The sequence below is a fragment of the Solenopsis invicta genome, chromosome 13 (genome assembly GCF_016802725.1).
Source record: "Solenopsis invicta isolate M01_SB chromosome 13, UNIL_Sinv_3.0, whole genome shotgun sequence".
NCBI lineage: Eukaryota > Metazoa > Arthropoda > Insecta > Hymenoptera > Formicidae > Solenopsis > Solenopsis invicta.
The window spans coordinates 13,947,867-13,963,322 of record NC_052676.1 but is presented as its reverse complement, the minus strand read 5'-3'; the positions used below and the strand labels follow the sequence as shown (position 1 = coordinate 13,963,322).

The following is a 15,456-nucleotide window of genomic DNA, read 5'->3' as shown; positions in this document are numbered from 1 at the left end:
TTCACTGGACGACACTGAGTGCGCACTGGAAACTCGCCGAGTTCAGGCGACACTGCCCGAGTGCACTGACAGTGCGAGTTTCTTGCACTCTCAGCTAAACACGTCCATTATTTTCCGTGCAGTTTTATGGCGCATTATATTCGATACCTTTTGAACATTAGCATCACAAAAATTTGTAATTTAATATGGAAGGATCGATTAGTTTGTGTATTTCTTTTAAAATAAATACTGAAATATTAACTTTAATCCCTGAGCCGCTTAAAACGGACTTATATAATAAATTAAAGAGTAAGTATATACTTATGATCTTGGTTTTTGAGGTTATTCAATGCACATGTTAGAAAAGAAATTGATAAATTTCTATAAAATTAATTAATAAAAATAATAATAAAATTAATAAAATAATAAAATTAATTGGTAAGTACCACAGACTCCATTAGATTAAAAATAATTAATAATAATAATGTAATATAATAATAATAGTAATAGTAATAGTAGTAATAGTAATAATAGTAATAATAATAATATAATTAATAATACAATTATTAATAATATAATTATTTGTATTAGAGAATAAAACGTAGGAAATACGAATCAAACGCAGTAGTTGGTGCGTCAATATAATAATACATATATTTCGCTATTAATACATAAACGTGAATACAAATAACGGACGCGTTTCAACTTTCCTTGAAGTCATTCTCAACGATAATTTTCAATTAACAAAATCATATATGCTAATTGTTAATTTAAAATTATCGTTGAGAATGACTTCAAAGAAAGTCGAAACGCGTCCGTTATTTGTATTCACATTTATGTACTGATAGCGAAATATATTTACTATTTATATTATTGACGCACCAACTACCGCATTTGACTCGCATTTCCTACGTTTTATTCTCTAATTTTAATACTACCAAGTCTATCTTAAATATTTTGATAATTATTTGTATTATTGATACTATATATTTATACAATATATATTATTGCTTCACGTGTAATATAATCTGCAGAAACAATGAAAACAGATGTATTTACATCTTTATCCGTTAAGTTATGCACCACCTGAACAAAATTTTTGATTTTCGGAATTTTCCATGGATTTTTTAATACTTCTTCTTCATCACTGCTAGATGATGATGAAGAAAGCAAATCTAGTAATGCAATTGCTAATCGTGCGTCCCGCGCAGCCATGTTGCACTGAACTGGCACCGTCTCTGGGAGCTCGTGCCGAAATCTTGCACGAAAGGGCAAAAATTCGGCACTAGCCTTCCCAGTGAAACAGCGCGCACCGGTTTCATGCGCACCGAAACGTTCAGTGAAACACGTTGCCCGTAGCGAGTGCGCACTCAGTGCGCACCAGTTCTCCCAGTGAAAAACGCTATGAGTGCAGCCAGTGCATTCCAATGGAAAACGCTATTAATCTGTGCAATCGCCAACTTTAACGCTTGATATCTCGGTTCGCGGGCCAGAGCGACACTTTTTCTTGCCAGATTCTTTCATTTTGACTAAAAACGCGTCGAATGAGCCTAATTTCATCAAAATCGGAGTTGCAGTCCGTATGCTTAACAATTACCCTAATTAATTTTTTAATCCAACACAGTGTTCTGATAAATACATTAAAGTGTAGTAGACACTTGTGACAGTGACTATTAATGAAGAAACATTTCAAATTTCGTACACATTTCTATCACAGCGCATGCTCAATTTGTTACATTCCGTTTGTTTTCTGTTCCTGAACTCTCTAAATAAGTGTACACTTAAAATGAAATAGATAGATGTTTCAAAGTTAGCGAAAGCAAGAAGGAACGTTCCAGTGCAGTCTAGTGCAGGAACAGAAAACAAGCCTATTACGTCATTACGCCGAAATGACTGGTTTTCTAACCTGTACAACACTGTACAATCGCTAACCATAAATCTGATATCTTGGATCGTGGGGCAGAGCGACACTTTTTTCTATCAGATTCGTTCATTTAGAGTGAAAACGCATCGAATGAGCTTAATTTCGTCAAAATCGGAGGTGCAGTGGGTATTTTGCACAATTACCTAATATTTTTTTGACAAATTCTTTTATTTCATCCAAAACCGCGTTTAATTAACCTACTTTCATCGAGATTGGAGGTGAGGAAGCTAAACTTAGTTTACTCCAATTGCTTGTTTCTATTTTATATTTTCAATATATGCACGTTCTATATGTAAATATTTTATAATTTTCTTTTCAGTTTAACTTTTCTGTCCACCAAACATAGTGTACAGAATCATGCAGTATAACGATTCGCAACGTAAGTATTGTTGTAAAATATAAATTGTATGATACAGGGACACATTTCTTTTACTGCTATTTTAACTCTCCAAAGTTTGGTTTATCAGACCTATTGTCAAGTGTAAATCTTGAATTATTATTTTCTTTCTCAAATAAATTTAGTATTTTCATTCTTTTTTATATAAATATATATAAATCATACTATTTTGGTTTTGATTTTTCGAAAATAATTGGTGCTTTTTAGTCAACATAAATAAATCTTATAAAATCAATGTTAATAATTCTATTTTACATATTTTAACATCAAAATCTTGAAGGTTAAAAAGTTAGATAGGGTTGGAAAGTATGTGTGATCTATAATGTCAATAGTTATACTAATAGATTTTTACTATTGTGAATATTAAAATGCATCCTTAATAACAACATTAATATTTAAAAGCAATGTTCATTAAAAATTGTTAATAAAATCTTATACATTTGTGAATTACAATCTGAATTTCTATAAAGATAAGTACATATACATTAAAAATAAGAATATTAATATAAAGAATTAAAAAAATTATTAGATTAAATTTAATATAAAAAACTTCCTATACATATAATTTAGTGTTTTAAGTTTTAACATTGATTATTAAATAATATTTTTAAATCTATTATTTTACTTTAGAATTAGAAATGATAACGAAACAGTAATAAATCATTATTTTCTAAGTTATAGTAACAAGTTACTTTTTATAATAAAATAATGATAATAGAAACATGTTACTTTTTTAGATGTTTCTAGGTGTGCCACAAATAGATATAAATATATATACATAAAACCCACTTAATATGTAATATTAGAGCTATGCCTGGCAACTATAGTGTGGAATTATGATGCACTCTACACCCAAAATTTGACTTAATGTGGAAATCTGTTTTCTGAAAATCCACAGTCAAAAAAGCCAAGAATTGGATTAAAAATTAACTATGAATTTTTTAAGGGGTCTTTCTCATTCAGAGGTCTAAAAACTGACTTTTTTGAAAGTGAATTGTGAACAAACTATAACAACCGATTTTGATAAAACTTTTTTTTGTTTTAGTAGAAAATTGTTTTACAAATTTCAGAAATCAAAATGGCATTTCTTCTCTCTACCCCCCATTCCTGACCAAATCACCAATTTGTCACAAACTGTATTCAGTAAAAAAAGCAGCTTTGCAACTGTTGTAAGATTCGTTAATACGATTGGTTCTTGTCCTTAATTCCTGCAGGATCTGAATACCTAACCAATCATAGTAAAGAATCTTACAACAGTTGCTTTTTCTACTAAACGTAATCACTCTTACTATAAGAGGGTCTAGCATTTCTAGGTAGAACATGATATATAACAAAATTAGAAATAAGTATAGAGATTAATGAGAGTCCAGCGCGGTTTGTAATGCGCAAAACAAATACTTTAGTTATAGACAAAAAAAATTTTTTTATTTATTAAAATGTTCTAATGTTTTGACTGAACTTTGGAGTCATCATCAGCGTGTAATAAGTTCCATTGAATTATCTGGCCATCGTCGATCCGGTGTGCGGATGAGTCATTAACGGTTTGCCGAACCCGAAGTTCAAATTTCTTTCCATATATATTGTCAAAAGAAGATGATTTGATTTCCCTATAAATGTATGCGATGTTCTACATAACTTAGTCTACCAAATTAAAATAAGTAATCAAGTGACTCATTCCAAGAAGCCGACGAAGACCAGCGAAACAATGGATAACGTAACTCTTTGATACATTTTTATCCACGTATACAGGCACAAATAACGTATAAAATAAAGATATAAAATAATAGCGGTCTTTTTATGAAGTTTGTCAGTAGTAATTATACTACTTAATGTTTATTTTATGTTAACAGAGAAGCGCCTAATGGAAGCTTTCCGTACCGATTGTCAAACGTTGATAACGCGCTTTGAGCTGTCTTACAACACTCATTTTCAAAACTTCTGTGAAATTTGGAAAGAAATGCAATTTGGTTTCGTTTTTGCGTATGTATTTTACTCTTTAATTAACACTTAATATATACCTTTGGACATTGAAGCTTTACACATTTCTTTCTTTTGTTTTGTACAGAATAACTTCTGCATTAAGAATTTTTTTCCTTATTTTCAACTAATTTTCGTGTATATTGTAAGGATTTTACAAACTTAAAAAATATTAGAATTTTAAATAAAAAGTATTCATTTTTTTCTTTTTATAAATGTTTTTTCTTGATTTTCTTATTAATTGTAAGTTTTCGTAGTATACAATATTAATCCTTACTAACCATCGTGGAATCATTCGCGTCCACGAAACATTTCCCGCATTGCGTACATACATACACTGGTACAGTGTGTGTTGCACGTGACTATTGGTGACTATATCCTGCCTAAAAAACTTAGTTGGTGGAGAATGCGACGCCGCAGTGGCGCTTTTTTAACGGCTATTATTTCAATAGTTAGGTCGATGTGAAAAAATTTACAGGGCACGACTGATCCCAACATGGCGGGTGAAGGTGCTAAAATTGGAAGTAATTTTTATATTTCTTATAATATTTTATTTTATTAATATATTTGCACAATATTTGTAGTTTTTAACTTATTATTAATAAAAGTACTTGATTTTTATGTTATTATAGAAATGTCGCCTTACATGTATATGTATATAATTTAAAAATATATATACATATAAACATGTAATTTTTACTTTTCAATACTAAATTTGTATTAAAATTTATTAAACTCGGGACTGAAACTATATTTATTAAAAAATTTCATATTATCCGCTAATTTTATATCACAAAAATAAGCATTATTTATGTGACATATTTAATATTAAATTATGAATCCAAACCAACTGAACATTTTTTAAATAAAAATATGATTCTTTAACTGTAATTTCTTTTCTAATCAATTCTTTACGATGATTTTTAAGAAAGTTATGATTTTTCAAAAATTACCCTATATTTGCCGTAACGTTGTTAACATATTTGCAAAAATTACATAATTTCACCAATTGTTATTGCTACTTCATTTTTTAATTGTACAATAAAAAAAATTAAATAAAATTATGGTTGAAAATTATCTCATTACGGTGTGGGTACACCTTCTCCTCTAATACTTACTCGCCATCTTAATTTTTTGTTCCTCACTTAACTATAGTGAAGTCAATCGCTTTTTACGTTTCTACTAAAGGGTTTTAGTAGAAACGTAAAAAGCGATTGACTTCACTATAGTTAAGTGAGGAACAAAAAATTAAGATGGCGAGTAAGTATTAGAGGAGAAGAGGCACCCACTTTTATTTTATTGAATAACTTTTTTTATAATTAATATTTTCTATTAAAACTTCAACAATTACATTCGTCAGAGTGTTGTTTAACAGATTCTAGACTCATAGTAATGAATTATTTATCATTTAGGACGTGATTTATAAAAATCTAATGCACTGCATAATCGGTGGAAGAAAAAAAGTGGTTGCAATATGGCTATCTATAAAAATAATTTTAAAAAATTAGTTTAGTTTAAAAGAAATACACCTTGTTACAAAATCATATACTTTTTAATTTTCCATTGTTTAGAATTTGCCTGATTTAGAATTTTTCTGCGTTCAGAAGCTTTAGAAATACCATTACAAATTTCATTAAAAATATCATGTTATCCCTGTTTAACATTAAACAGCAAGCATAAAATAATGTCTCTAATGTTTCTAAACATCGCTCTTTAGAATGACAATTGATTTATCGAAGAAATATTTTGATATAAAAATTTCGCTTAACAAACCATATTAACAAAATTCTATATTATTGTTTTAACTTTGTATAATTCGAAATATATAAGGCCGAATAAAATAACAAAAAAACAATCGAGTGTATGTACCTTCGTGTGATAATACACTCAAGTTTAAGAATAATGAGGAAATGTATGTAATTAAAGGTTAAAAGTGTACTTTAAAAAAAGTTTAGAAGTGCTCAAAAGTAAAAATATAACAATTGTTAGTCATTATGTATTGCCATATTATTATCACTAAAAAACGGGTTGCTAAACGAATAACTTCATAAGCAATTGTTAGAATACGTCACCTAATAACGGAAATAATAGGGATAGCCATATTGTCGACAGTAGCCATACTACCCTTTTTTCCTCTAACAGCAAAATGCATTGTTTAAAGTGTAGTATATTTTTAATTTGGGCATTTATGCATATTAAAAAAAAACATTTTTTTGATTACTGAATATCTTTTCGGACTGAATTTTTTTGCAGTTTGAAATGTCAACTTTAAAATATGAAAATATTTTTCTTTAAGTTACTTTTGTTTTAGAATTTATAATGTTCAAAATGTGCATTTTTTTCATCTTTTTGGCTATAATTAGTTAACATTTATATACATTATTTTTAAATATAAACAATTGTGCGAATACTTTTTAGAGATGTTAAAATTTATGTAAACTATTTAATAATTTTTTTAAATATTTTTTTGAAAATGATGAAAATTAATAACACAAACGATATACAATCTTTAATTTGATCTGAAAAATCCGTATGGGGATGTATGAAGGTGTATGAAGAAGAAAGCATTTTACTCTTAAATATTAAGGAAGGTATTTTTGTTTTTGGATTTCAAAAAAATCGATGTTTTTTTTTCTAATTTTTTACATAATTTGAATCTTGAAAAAAAGCAGATTAAAGATAGATTTGCAAACATTTTTATTAACTTTATAAACTGTTTGTGAAATTTTACATTTGCATTTTTTTTAAACATTTTTCAAAATATAATTCATTTAGCTTTAATCCAATTAATTAAAAATTTTTAAAAGATATTTATATTTTTTCTGATTTACAATCAAATAATAATTTTAATTGAAAGGGTAATCACTCTTGAATTTCGGTGTACAACCTGTAGAAGTCCGATGAAGTCCGGTATAATTTAACGAATTCCATTATACCATGAAATTTTGACTTTTATAACGAATTTTTGGTCGAAATCAGTTAATCATTTATTAAAGTGGGATTTTTTGATGATTTTTTTTTAGGGAGATCATGTAGCAATCACAATGAATTCCATTGAATTCCGACGAAAGTCCGAAGAAGTCCATTGAAGTTCGTAGTCCAGTGTACATCTATTTTCTGATTACCTTCTCGATTTTAACTTGTTAATTTTTTTGGTAAGAGAAAATTTTGAGAAGAGAAATGTTTTAAACCTTACTGTTTTTGCAAAAATTAGTTGTTTAACTTGATTGTAAATCAGAAGAGTATCATATTTGTATAAATTAAAAATTAACAAAATTTTTTGTTTTAGATAAATTTCTGCATTTTAAATTATGACAATGAATCAGTGTGGTTTAAAATGCCTATATAGATTGCAATTATGCTCAAAATATCTTTGCTAATGTTTGAAAAAATTTGCACAGAATATTCAAATGTCAAACGATAAAATTTAAGTTTATATAGTTTTTATATTTTTTTCCAAAAAAAGAATGTTTAAAAGGAATAAAACTGAAACCGGAAACAAGAATATTCCCTTAATAATTTGTTTTCGATAATTCTTCTTGATAATTTGAATTTATCAGAAAATCAGTTAACAAAGATTGTAAAAAAAACTTGCAGCTATCATCCTTCTGAAGCAGCATTAACAGCATTTTGCGAAGACGCTCTTTGCGTAACAAAACAGTTTCTGGTAAACGCATCCAGTTTGAAGGAACGTATCGGGGCTCTGTATCTTATGTACGGAATATATTATAAAATGCCAGTGAAACAACTAAAGATCAGAATGACTTTGTCGGATTGGAGTTGCTTAATGGAACTGCACAGTCAAATAAAAGAAGTGGAATATCTTGACGCTAACTATATTTTATGCAAGCTGATCGTCGATCGTATATTTATTCATTGCATTAGCGACAGCGAGGTATATATTATTTTTCTGAATTGGAAAAACCTTTTCTTAGTTACAAATACTAGTAAGAGTTTATTAGCAAGCGTAATAACAAGCATTGCCACATTTTTCTTAATAGTATAATGTCCATATTTTTAAAAAAATTTAATTTTTAAACATTTCATACTCTTACATGAAAATAATATCTATTGTAAATCTTTATTTTTTTTTTTTTTTTTTACATAAAAAACTAAGGAAACATCAAATACGGTCGAAGCTAAATCTTTGTTGCCTAATATTATTCTGTAAATTGTAAGTTTTTTAATATAGTGGTAGTTATAATAAATTGATTATCACCTTAATTTGTAATAACACAATGATGATGAGAAAGCCTTCTTCGGTCGTAGCTAAATCTTAGTGCCTATATTTATTCGTGTGAGTTTATATACTTCTTCGAATTCAACCAGAATGTGTGCCGAATTGTTTTTCCGGTCGTAACACAGCATGTCGAATAAGAATTAGTAATATTACGATTTTTATTAAATTAATTAATTTTTATTAAATTAATTTTTATTAAATTAATTAATTTAATAAAAATCGTAATATTACTAATTCTTATTCGACATGCTGTGTTACGACCGGAAAAACAATTCGGCACACATTCTGGTTGAATTCGAAGAAGTATATAAAATCACACGAATAAATATAGACACTAAGATCTAGCTACGACCAAAGAAGGTTTTCTTATTATCATTGTGTTGTTACATTATCGGTCCAAAACATCTCTACTTAATTTGTAATATGTCTAGTTTCAGTTTATAATCGCATTTTAAGACCGACTACATATGATGCAATGTTTATAAAAATTGAAAATGTATTTACAATTTATATACAGAATAATAATAAACAACGAAGATCTAACCTCGACTTTATTTAACGTTTTCTTAGTTATTTGTGCAATTACGCTTGGACAATCCAGTTCAAATTATTATTTAATACATATGTTAATTTTTTTAATCTCAAAATTTTCTTTAGATTTCATTCTTATGAATATAGTTTTTTTTAATTTTTATATTTTGTTTGGCATTAAATTATTTAAAATTCTTTTTTATAAGATTTAATACTATTTTAGAAAGTTATTTAAGGCTCCTGAATAGTTGACCAAGAGCATTGTGTTGACGGTGGCGACATAGCATCTTGGTAGGAATTAGAACTAATAAACGTGAATGTGTTAACGATGAAATTTTATCTTGCATGTTATTTTGTTATTATGTATTTTGTTATAAAAATGTGACTTGTTTCATATTTATCAAATTTGTACAAATGGGCCAAGTAAAGTTTAAATTTTATATATAAAAGCATATTTTTCACTCTTTTCAAAAGCTCCGTGTGTATTTTGGATGCCTAAATAGGCTTTACTTTATGTGCCTTTTATGACCATTTACTGACTCTCATGGAGGAAAAGGATAGCTTCTGTCTATTTTTACAAATATTTTAAAGCGATTTTATTTTTATTTTATTTCATTTCATCAAATTCTCTTCATTTTAAATGACATGCAAGAAGATTCAACATGTCATTTTTTCACTTATAACGTCACGATTTTAATATAGTCAAGAGCCTTAAAAATTATTATTAGAGGTCCCAATTATTGACGTTTTTTAAAAATTGTATTAAAATAAAAAGTATGGGAATGTTATGTATTGAAAATGTTTTAATGTTCAATTAATACTAAATATAAACGCCAAGTTAATGCATAGTATGGCATAAATACACAAGGCATAAATACATAAATAAAGACGCACTATTAGTAGTGTGCAACGTTCCTATCACTTCATCCTTGTTATTTATATTTTTAATATTTATATTAAAAAGACAAATGACACTTAGGTGTGTGGAGCAGCAATCGGTGGATAGTATTCAGAACATTAATTGAAATAGGTAATACTTTATATTTTTGTTTCTTTTATTATATTTAAATAATCAGTTTTCTTTCAAGCTTATTGCTTTTATTTTGTATATTAAAGTTTTTACTTAATGATGATGAAGAAGAATGTTTACTATATATTTCAAAAAACTATAAAATAAGCATATCAACTTTCTATATCACTTTGTGCTTAAAGCAATAATTGAGAATTACTTTATGTGAGTTAAATAGTTTGAAAAAATTTAGGAATGTCTACATTGATTTCTTTTAATGTGTAAACTTATTCTCAAAATTTGATTAAATTTTGATATATAAAAAGACTGCAAAATGTCCTTAAGACAGAATAGAATTTAGGTAAGAGTCATCTAAATAAAAAAAACGTGCTTATGAGTTAATTGTTAATAGATTTTACATTAAAATATTTCGATATTAAAGATTTTTTTAGATCTTACAGATACCTATATTTAAGAAATTATAATTCTTTTATTCAATACAAAGTTTTTTAAATTATATTAATTAAAAAGTATTTTAAATATTAATAAGTATTAAAATAACTATTCGTAAAATTTCGCTAGAAAAATTGATATTTACTGAACGATATGTTCTTATATGTTAGTATGAAAACTTGTTTTGCTTGCAGTATGGTATCGAAAGACATTTCTATCAGAAGCAGGAACAGCCTAAGCTAGACGTAAATTTGATGCCAGAAATCAAAGAATTAGCGGCACCGGAGAAGCTACTATCGACTATCAGCAAGCTGAGCAAGGTTTACGAGGAAAAGAAGCGCACTTTATATGATGTAGAAGGAGGTTCTGGTCTACAACTTTACGATGCCAGTATGGCAGACAACATTGTCGATGACATTCGCACAATACAATCGGAAAGTAGAATATTTGTCAAATCTGATGTACCAAATACTAGCTGCAGTAAATCATCGATGGCACCATCGACATCATTAAGCGAAACGAATCACAAAGGTCACAAACGGTAAGTATTTTCTTAACTTACAGAATATGTCGATAAAAGTGATACAAGATTATAAAAGAAAAGTAATTTTACATGAAATGATACATCAAAAGTAGTTATGGATCATAAATGGAAAAAAAAAATATATGTTGTGAAAAAGTTTTTTTACAGAAATCATAGTTTTTGAAAAAAAAAAACTTATACTTATAGAGTTTTAATTGTTTCTATTCTATTATAAAATATTTGTTTTTTTTTATCGAGTATAAGAATAATTTCTTTATTATCGTATTTTATTATCTCTATCGACAATTTAAGGTAAATGTCTTAATGACTAAACATATCCCTGTACATTTAGGCTGTGTTCCGAAATTCACTGTAAATACTGAAAATCTATAGTTTACGTCACGTATACTATAGCTTATCAGTACTGACAGTGAATTTTGGAACGTAGCCTTAATAGAAATTTATTATTATTAATTTTAAACGTGTTTTTTATAATATTAAAATTTTACTGTAATTTTTAAATACTTTAAGATATTTATATGGTAAGTTATTTCTAATATTACAAAAATTAGCATAAAAAATTAATTTATTATACTAGGTTAGAGTTTATATTTTGGAGTTTAAAAAGTTTTTTAAGGTTCCTGAGTAATCGCCGCAGCTATAGTGAAATCATGACGTCATAAGCGAGATATCACACGTTAAAGATTTTTGCGTGTCAATTATAAATAAAGAGAATTTAGATAAAAAAAGAAAATAATAAGATCTTTTTAAAATACTTGCAAAAATGAGTCTCAAATCTCCTTTTTTCTGCCTAACTAAGTCACTAAATAGTCGTAAAAGTCACGTGAAATGAAGCTTGCTCAGATAGGAAAACATAGATAGCTATTGAAAAGAGTGAAAATGCTTTTACATATAAAATTCAAAGATAACTTTATTTATGGTTTATTTTTACAAATTTGGTAAATATGAAATTAGTCGCATTTTTACAATAAAGCATATAATAACGAAATGACATGCAAGACAAAATTTCATCAACACGTCACTTTTTACATCTGTTAGTTCTAATTTTTTTCACGATATTACATCATCACCGTCAATGCAGAATTCTCGGCAGATTATTTAGTAGAAGCCTTAAGAAACGTTAATTTGTCGTTAAATGCACGTTAACGTGCATTTGTTAAGATTTCTTTGCATTTATTTTATAAACAATATACAAAAACAAGCATTTAAGACAATCATTTAGGATATTAAAAACAATCGTTTTAGATTATCCAGTTCATGCGGATATTTTACAAGTTTGCATTATTTTTGGAATAATTAAATATTTTTTCCTATTTTTGTATGTTAATAATAACGTTTTATATTTTATATTTTAGTTAATTATTATATAATTATTTATTCAGTTAATTAGATTATTTTATATTATGAATCCTTATAAAAATGTTCAATCTTGGCTTCATCATTACATATCTGGATACGTGGGCATTTACCTTATTGTTGATTTTCTTAATTTTTTCTGAATTACTCAGAAAGCTTTGCTTTATACTTACAATTAGTAATTTGTAATATATAATTTCCCGTAAAGAATTTTTCCTGTGAAAATCAAATAAGTTCAAAACAAGTTGAATTTTTAGGAAATAATGATTTTTCAAGCTGTTCTTCAAACCGTTTATTGTATAAATATAATAGACATATAATAGGTATAAGAACAAATGCTTGTAAGCTTTGACTAATATTGTGAGGATTTTTATATAACAATAATGTTAAAGGTGTGTGAAGAAGAAAATTTATTATTTGAAGTATATAAAGTAATTATTTTTTTCACTTTTACAAAATTTTACAAATTGCTTTTAATGAGATTATACTTTTTGTGTTTCTTTATCAGAAATATGGTAATTTTTTATATACATATAATAGGTATAAGAACAAAAACGTTTTAGTTAATATTTTGAAGACTTATAAAACAATAATAAATCTCTCTGCTTGTTTGATTTTTATGAGAAATTTTATATTTATCTATTTATATTTCCCATTTTCTATTTAATTTTTGTCAGAACAAAATTGGTCTCAATGCTATTAGTAGAGAATGATTAGATGTCACATAATTAAAATGTTTTGAAAAATGGACTTGTTTGATTTTTGTGAGAAATTCTTTAATTATATAAGTTAATGTTCTTGTAATTTTATTTTAAAATTTTGCAAAATTTTGATATTTAAAGAAGGACTTTTTGTTCTTGTTACATTTTACGATTTGAAATTAAGTATGTAACTACTTCTGAAAATTTTTCTCAAAATTCTTCACTTAATTTTTCAAAATTTCTGTATAACTTTTATAATTAAAAAAAGTTCTCAGATTTTTAGTACAAACTGGAACACTTAAAAAATATTAAGAAAAGAATATCACATATTTTGAACCATTTGTGTCCAATCATAAATCATATAAAATTTTGCAAATAATGGTAGTATCAGATATGTTATGAGAAAAATTTTCACCAGTAAATCTATTAAAAATTAAAACATCGGTTATACTGGTAATTCTCTTGCAGCATTCGAGTTCGCAAGAATCAAGTTCTATCTAAATTAGGCAGAGCATTTGAAAAAGGATTACAGTCTGAAGAAGAATCGGATCTGGAAGAGATATGAAGAATCTCTTGACATCGCTTCATAAAAACTGCCGAAAATTATAACTTAAGAATTAATTTAAGTATAAATAAGGTGAAAGAGTTCAAAATTATAGACTCCTCTTTAGTTTCGTGATTTACGTAAGTAAAATTTGCATTATGTAATGTACAAAAAGCGAAATTCTGTTTGAAATTGTGATCTTAGATTTAATAAAACTGTGATAATTTTATTTTTTTCTTTCTAAGATTCATAACATAGTAATTAAATAGATAATCAAAGCTGTTAAAAAATAAATATAGGATATTTCAGGCAATAAATATTTTATAACTATAAATTTCTTATGATATTTTGAGATAAAAATTCGAATACGAAAATGTCAAACTTTATAAGTTTTCAAATAAAAAGATTTTGAAAATTACGAATGAGAGAATTAAAATTTCAAGTATGGTAAAAATTGATTAATGATAAAAGTACTTTCATATGAATTAAACGCTTTTGACAATAATGAAATTATTAGCAAGTTTTAAATTGTTTCTGTTTGAAAGTTATTATAGTTACATTTTTGTATTAAAATTTTTATTTTAAAATATTGTATTTGTCGTTATATATATATATATATATATATATATATATATATATATATATATATATATATACAGGATGATTATTAATGACTGTTTCCACGTTTTACCCTAGGAGCATGATTTACCGACGGATACGTATTTTTAACATATTATTATATTAGAAATTACAAATGCGTGCTCCTATGGTAAAAAGTGGAAGCAGTCATTAATAATCACCCTGTATATATATAACGACAAATACAATATTTTAAAACAAAAATTTTATATTTTAATATATTTTAATATATAACAAAAAAAAAAAAATATATATATATATATATATATATACATAATTTATTTTATAATTTTTTAACAGAAATAACTTTATTTCAAACTATTTTGGCAACATGTTACGATTTTTAAATAAAATAAATTAGGATTTTTTATAACATAAAAATAATTATAACTTGGAAACGACTTATTTCCGAATCGATGTTTAGCTTTTTCCCTTCTTTTTATCAAGATGTTTAATTCATTTCCCGAAGTACTATAGACGATTTTCTAGATACCTTATATAAATATATACAGTGTGAATTTTAATGGTTTTCTCAATGTTTTACTATAAAAGAGATGATTTACCGACTTTAATAGTCACCTTGAATATGTGTACATATATACACACATGTATATATAGACTGAATTTTAAAATTGCAATAAATAAGTTTCTTATGGTGAAACGGGATAATTATTAAATGTATATATATGTATATGTATATACTCAGTAGCAAAATTAAAGCATCACCTATTCTGACTCTCAAAAATAGGCGAAATTTTTTGATTTGCGTACTTGTTGAGCGTTGTACGATTTTTTATCACTGAGTTATTTAACACTGAAGCAATAATGGTTTCTTTTGCTTCAATGTTGAATAATTTTTATTTCACGCCTTGGAGCTTTGTAAAGTTTGTAAAAAAATTTTTGAAATTTGTTGCATCCCCATTTGAATCCGTGTAACTTAGTAAGCAATCTGTAAATTGTTTAATAAATTATCTGTAAATCGTTTAATAAATTATCAATTTCGAAATTAGAGATTTTAAGCTTTAAAATACTTTTTTGAACATTTTTTTTTACGATTATTTTTTACAAAGTTACACTCTCTTGAATTTCGCTTATTTTTGGGAGTTAGAATAGATGATGCTTTAATTTTGCTGTCGAGTGTATACATTTTGTATATTTTATC

The 15,456-nt window shown here is 26.5% G+C and overlaps 1 protein-coding gene across 3 annotated transcripts; it reads left to right on the top strand.

Annotated features, from left to right (window-relative positions):
- Positions 1 to 14,073, top strand: LOC105203373. Of its 3 annotated transcripts, none has more exons than XM_039456589.1 (6): positions 1 to 288; positions 2,223 to 2,282; positions 4,151 to 4,280; positions 7,875 to 8,172; positions 10,705 to 11,051; positions 13,580 to 14,073. In XM_039456589.1, the coding sequence occupies exons 2-6, from the start codon at positions 2,261 to 2,263 to the stop codon at positions 13,674 to 13,676; spliced, it is 894 nt and encodes a 297-aa protein (XP_039312523.1). In that variant the 5' UTR covers positions 1 to 288; positions 2,223 to 2,260; the 3' UTR covers positions 13,677 to 14,073. The 3 variants fall into 3 exon arrangements, with proteins under 3 accessions (XP_039312523.1, XP_039312522.1, XP_039312521.1); XM_039456588.1 differs by lacking the exon at positions 1 to 288 and adding an exon at positions 1,825 to 2,020; XM_039456587.1 differs by lacking the exon at positions 1 to 288 and adding an exon at positions 1,825 to 2,121.
- The last annotated feature ends 1,383 nt before the right edge of the window (positions 14,074 to 15,456 follow it).

Bases quoted from the DNA above. Each gene is read 5' to 3' on its own strand.
- LOC105203373 (XM_039456589.1), top strand. From the start codon at position 2,261: ATGCAGTATAACGATTCGCAAC. The intron at 2,283-4,150 runs GTAAGTATTGTT...TTATGTTAACAG, and splicing joins GCAGTATAACGATTCGCAAC to AGAAGCGCCTAATGGAAGCT. The intron at 4,281-7,874 runs GTATGTATTTTA...AAAAACTTGCAG, and splicing joins CAATTTGGTTTCGTTTTTGC to CTATCATCCTTCTGAAGCAG.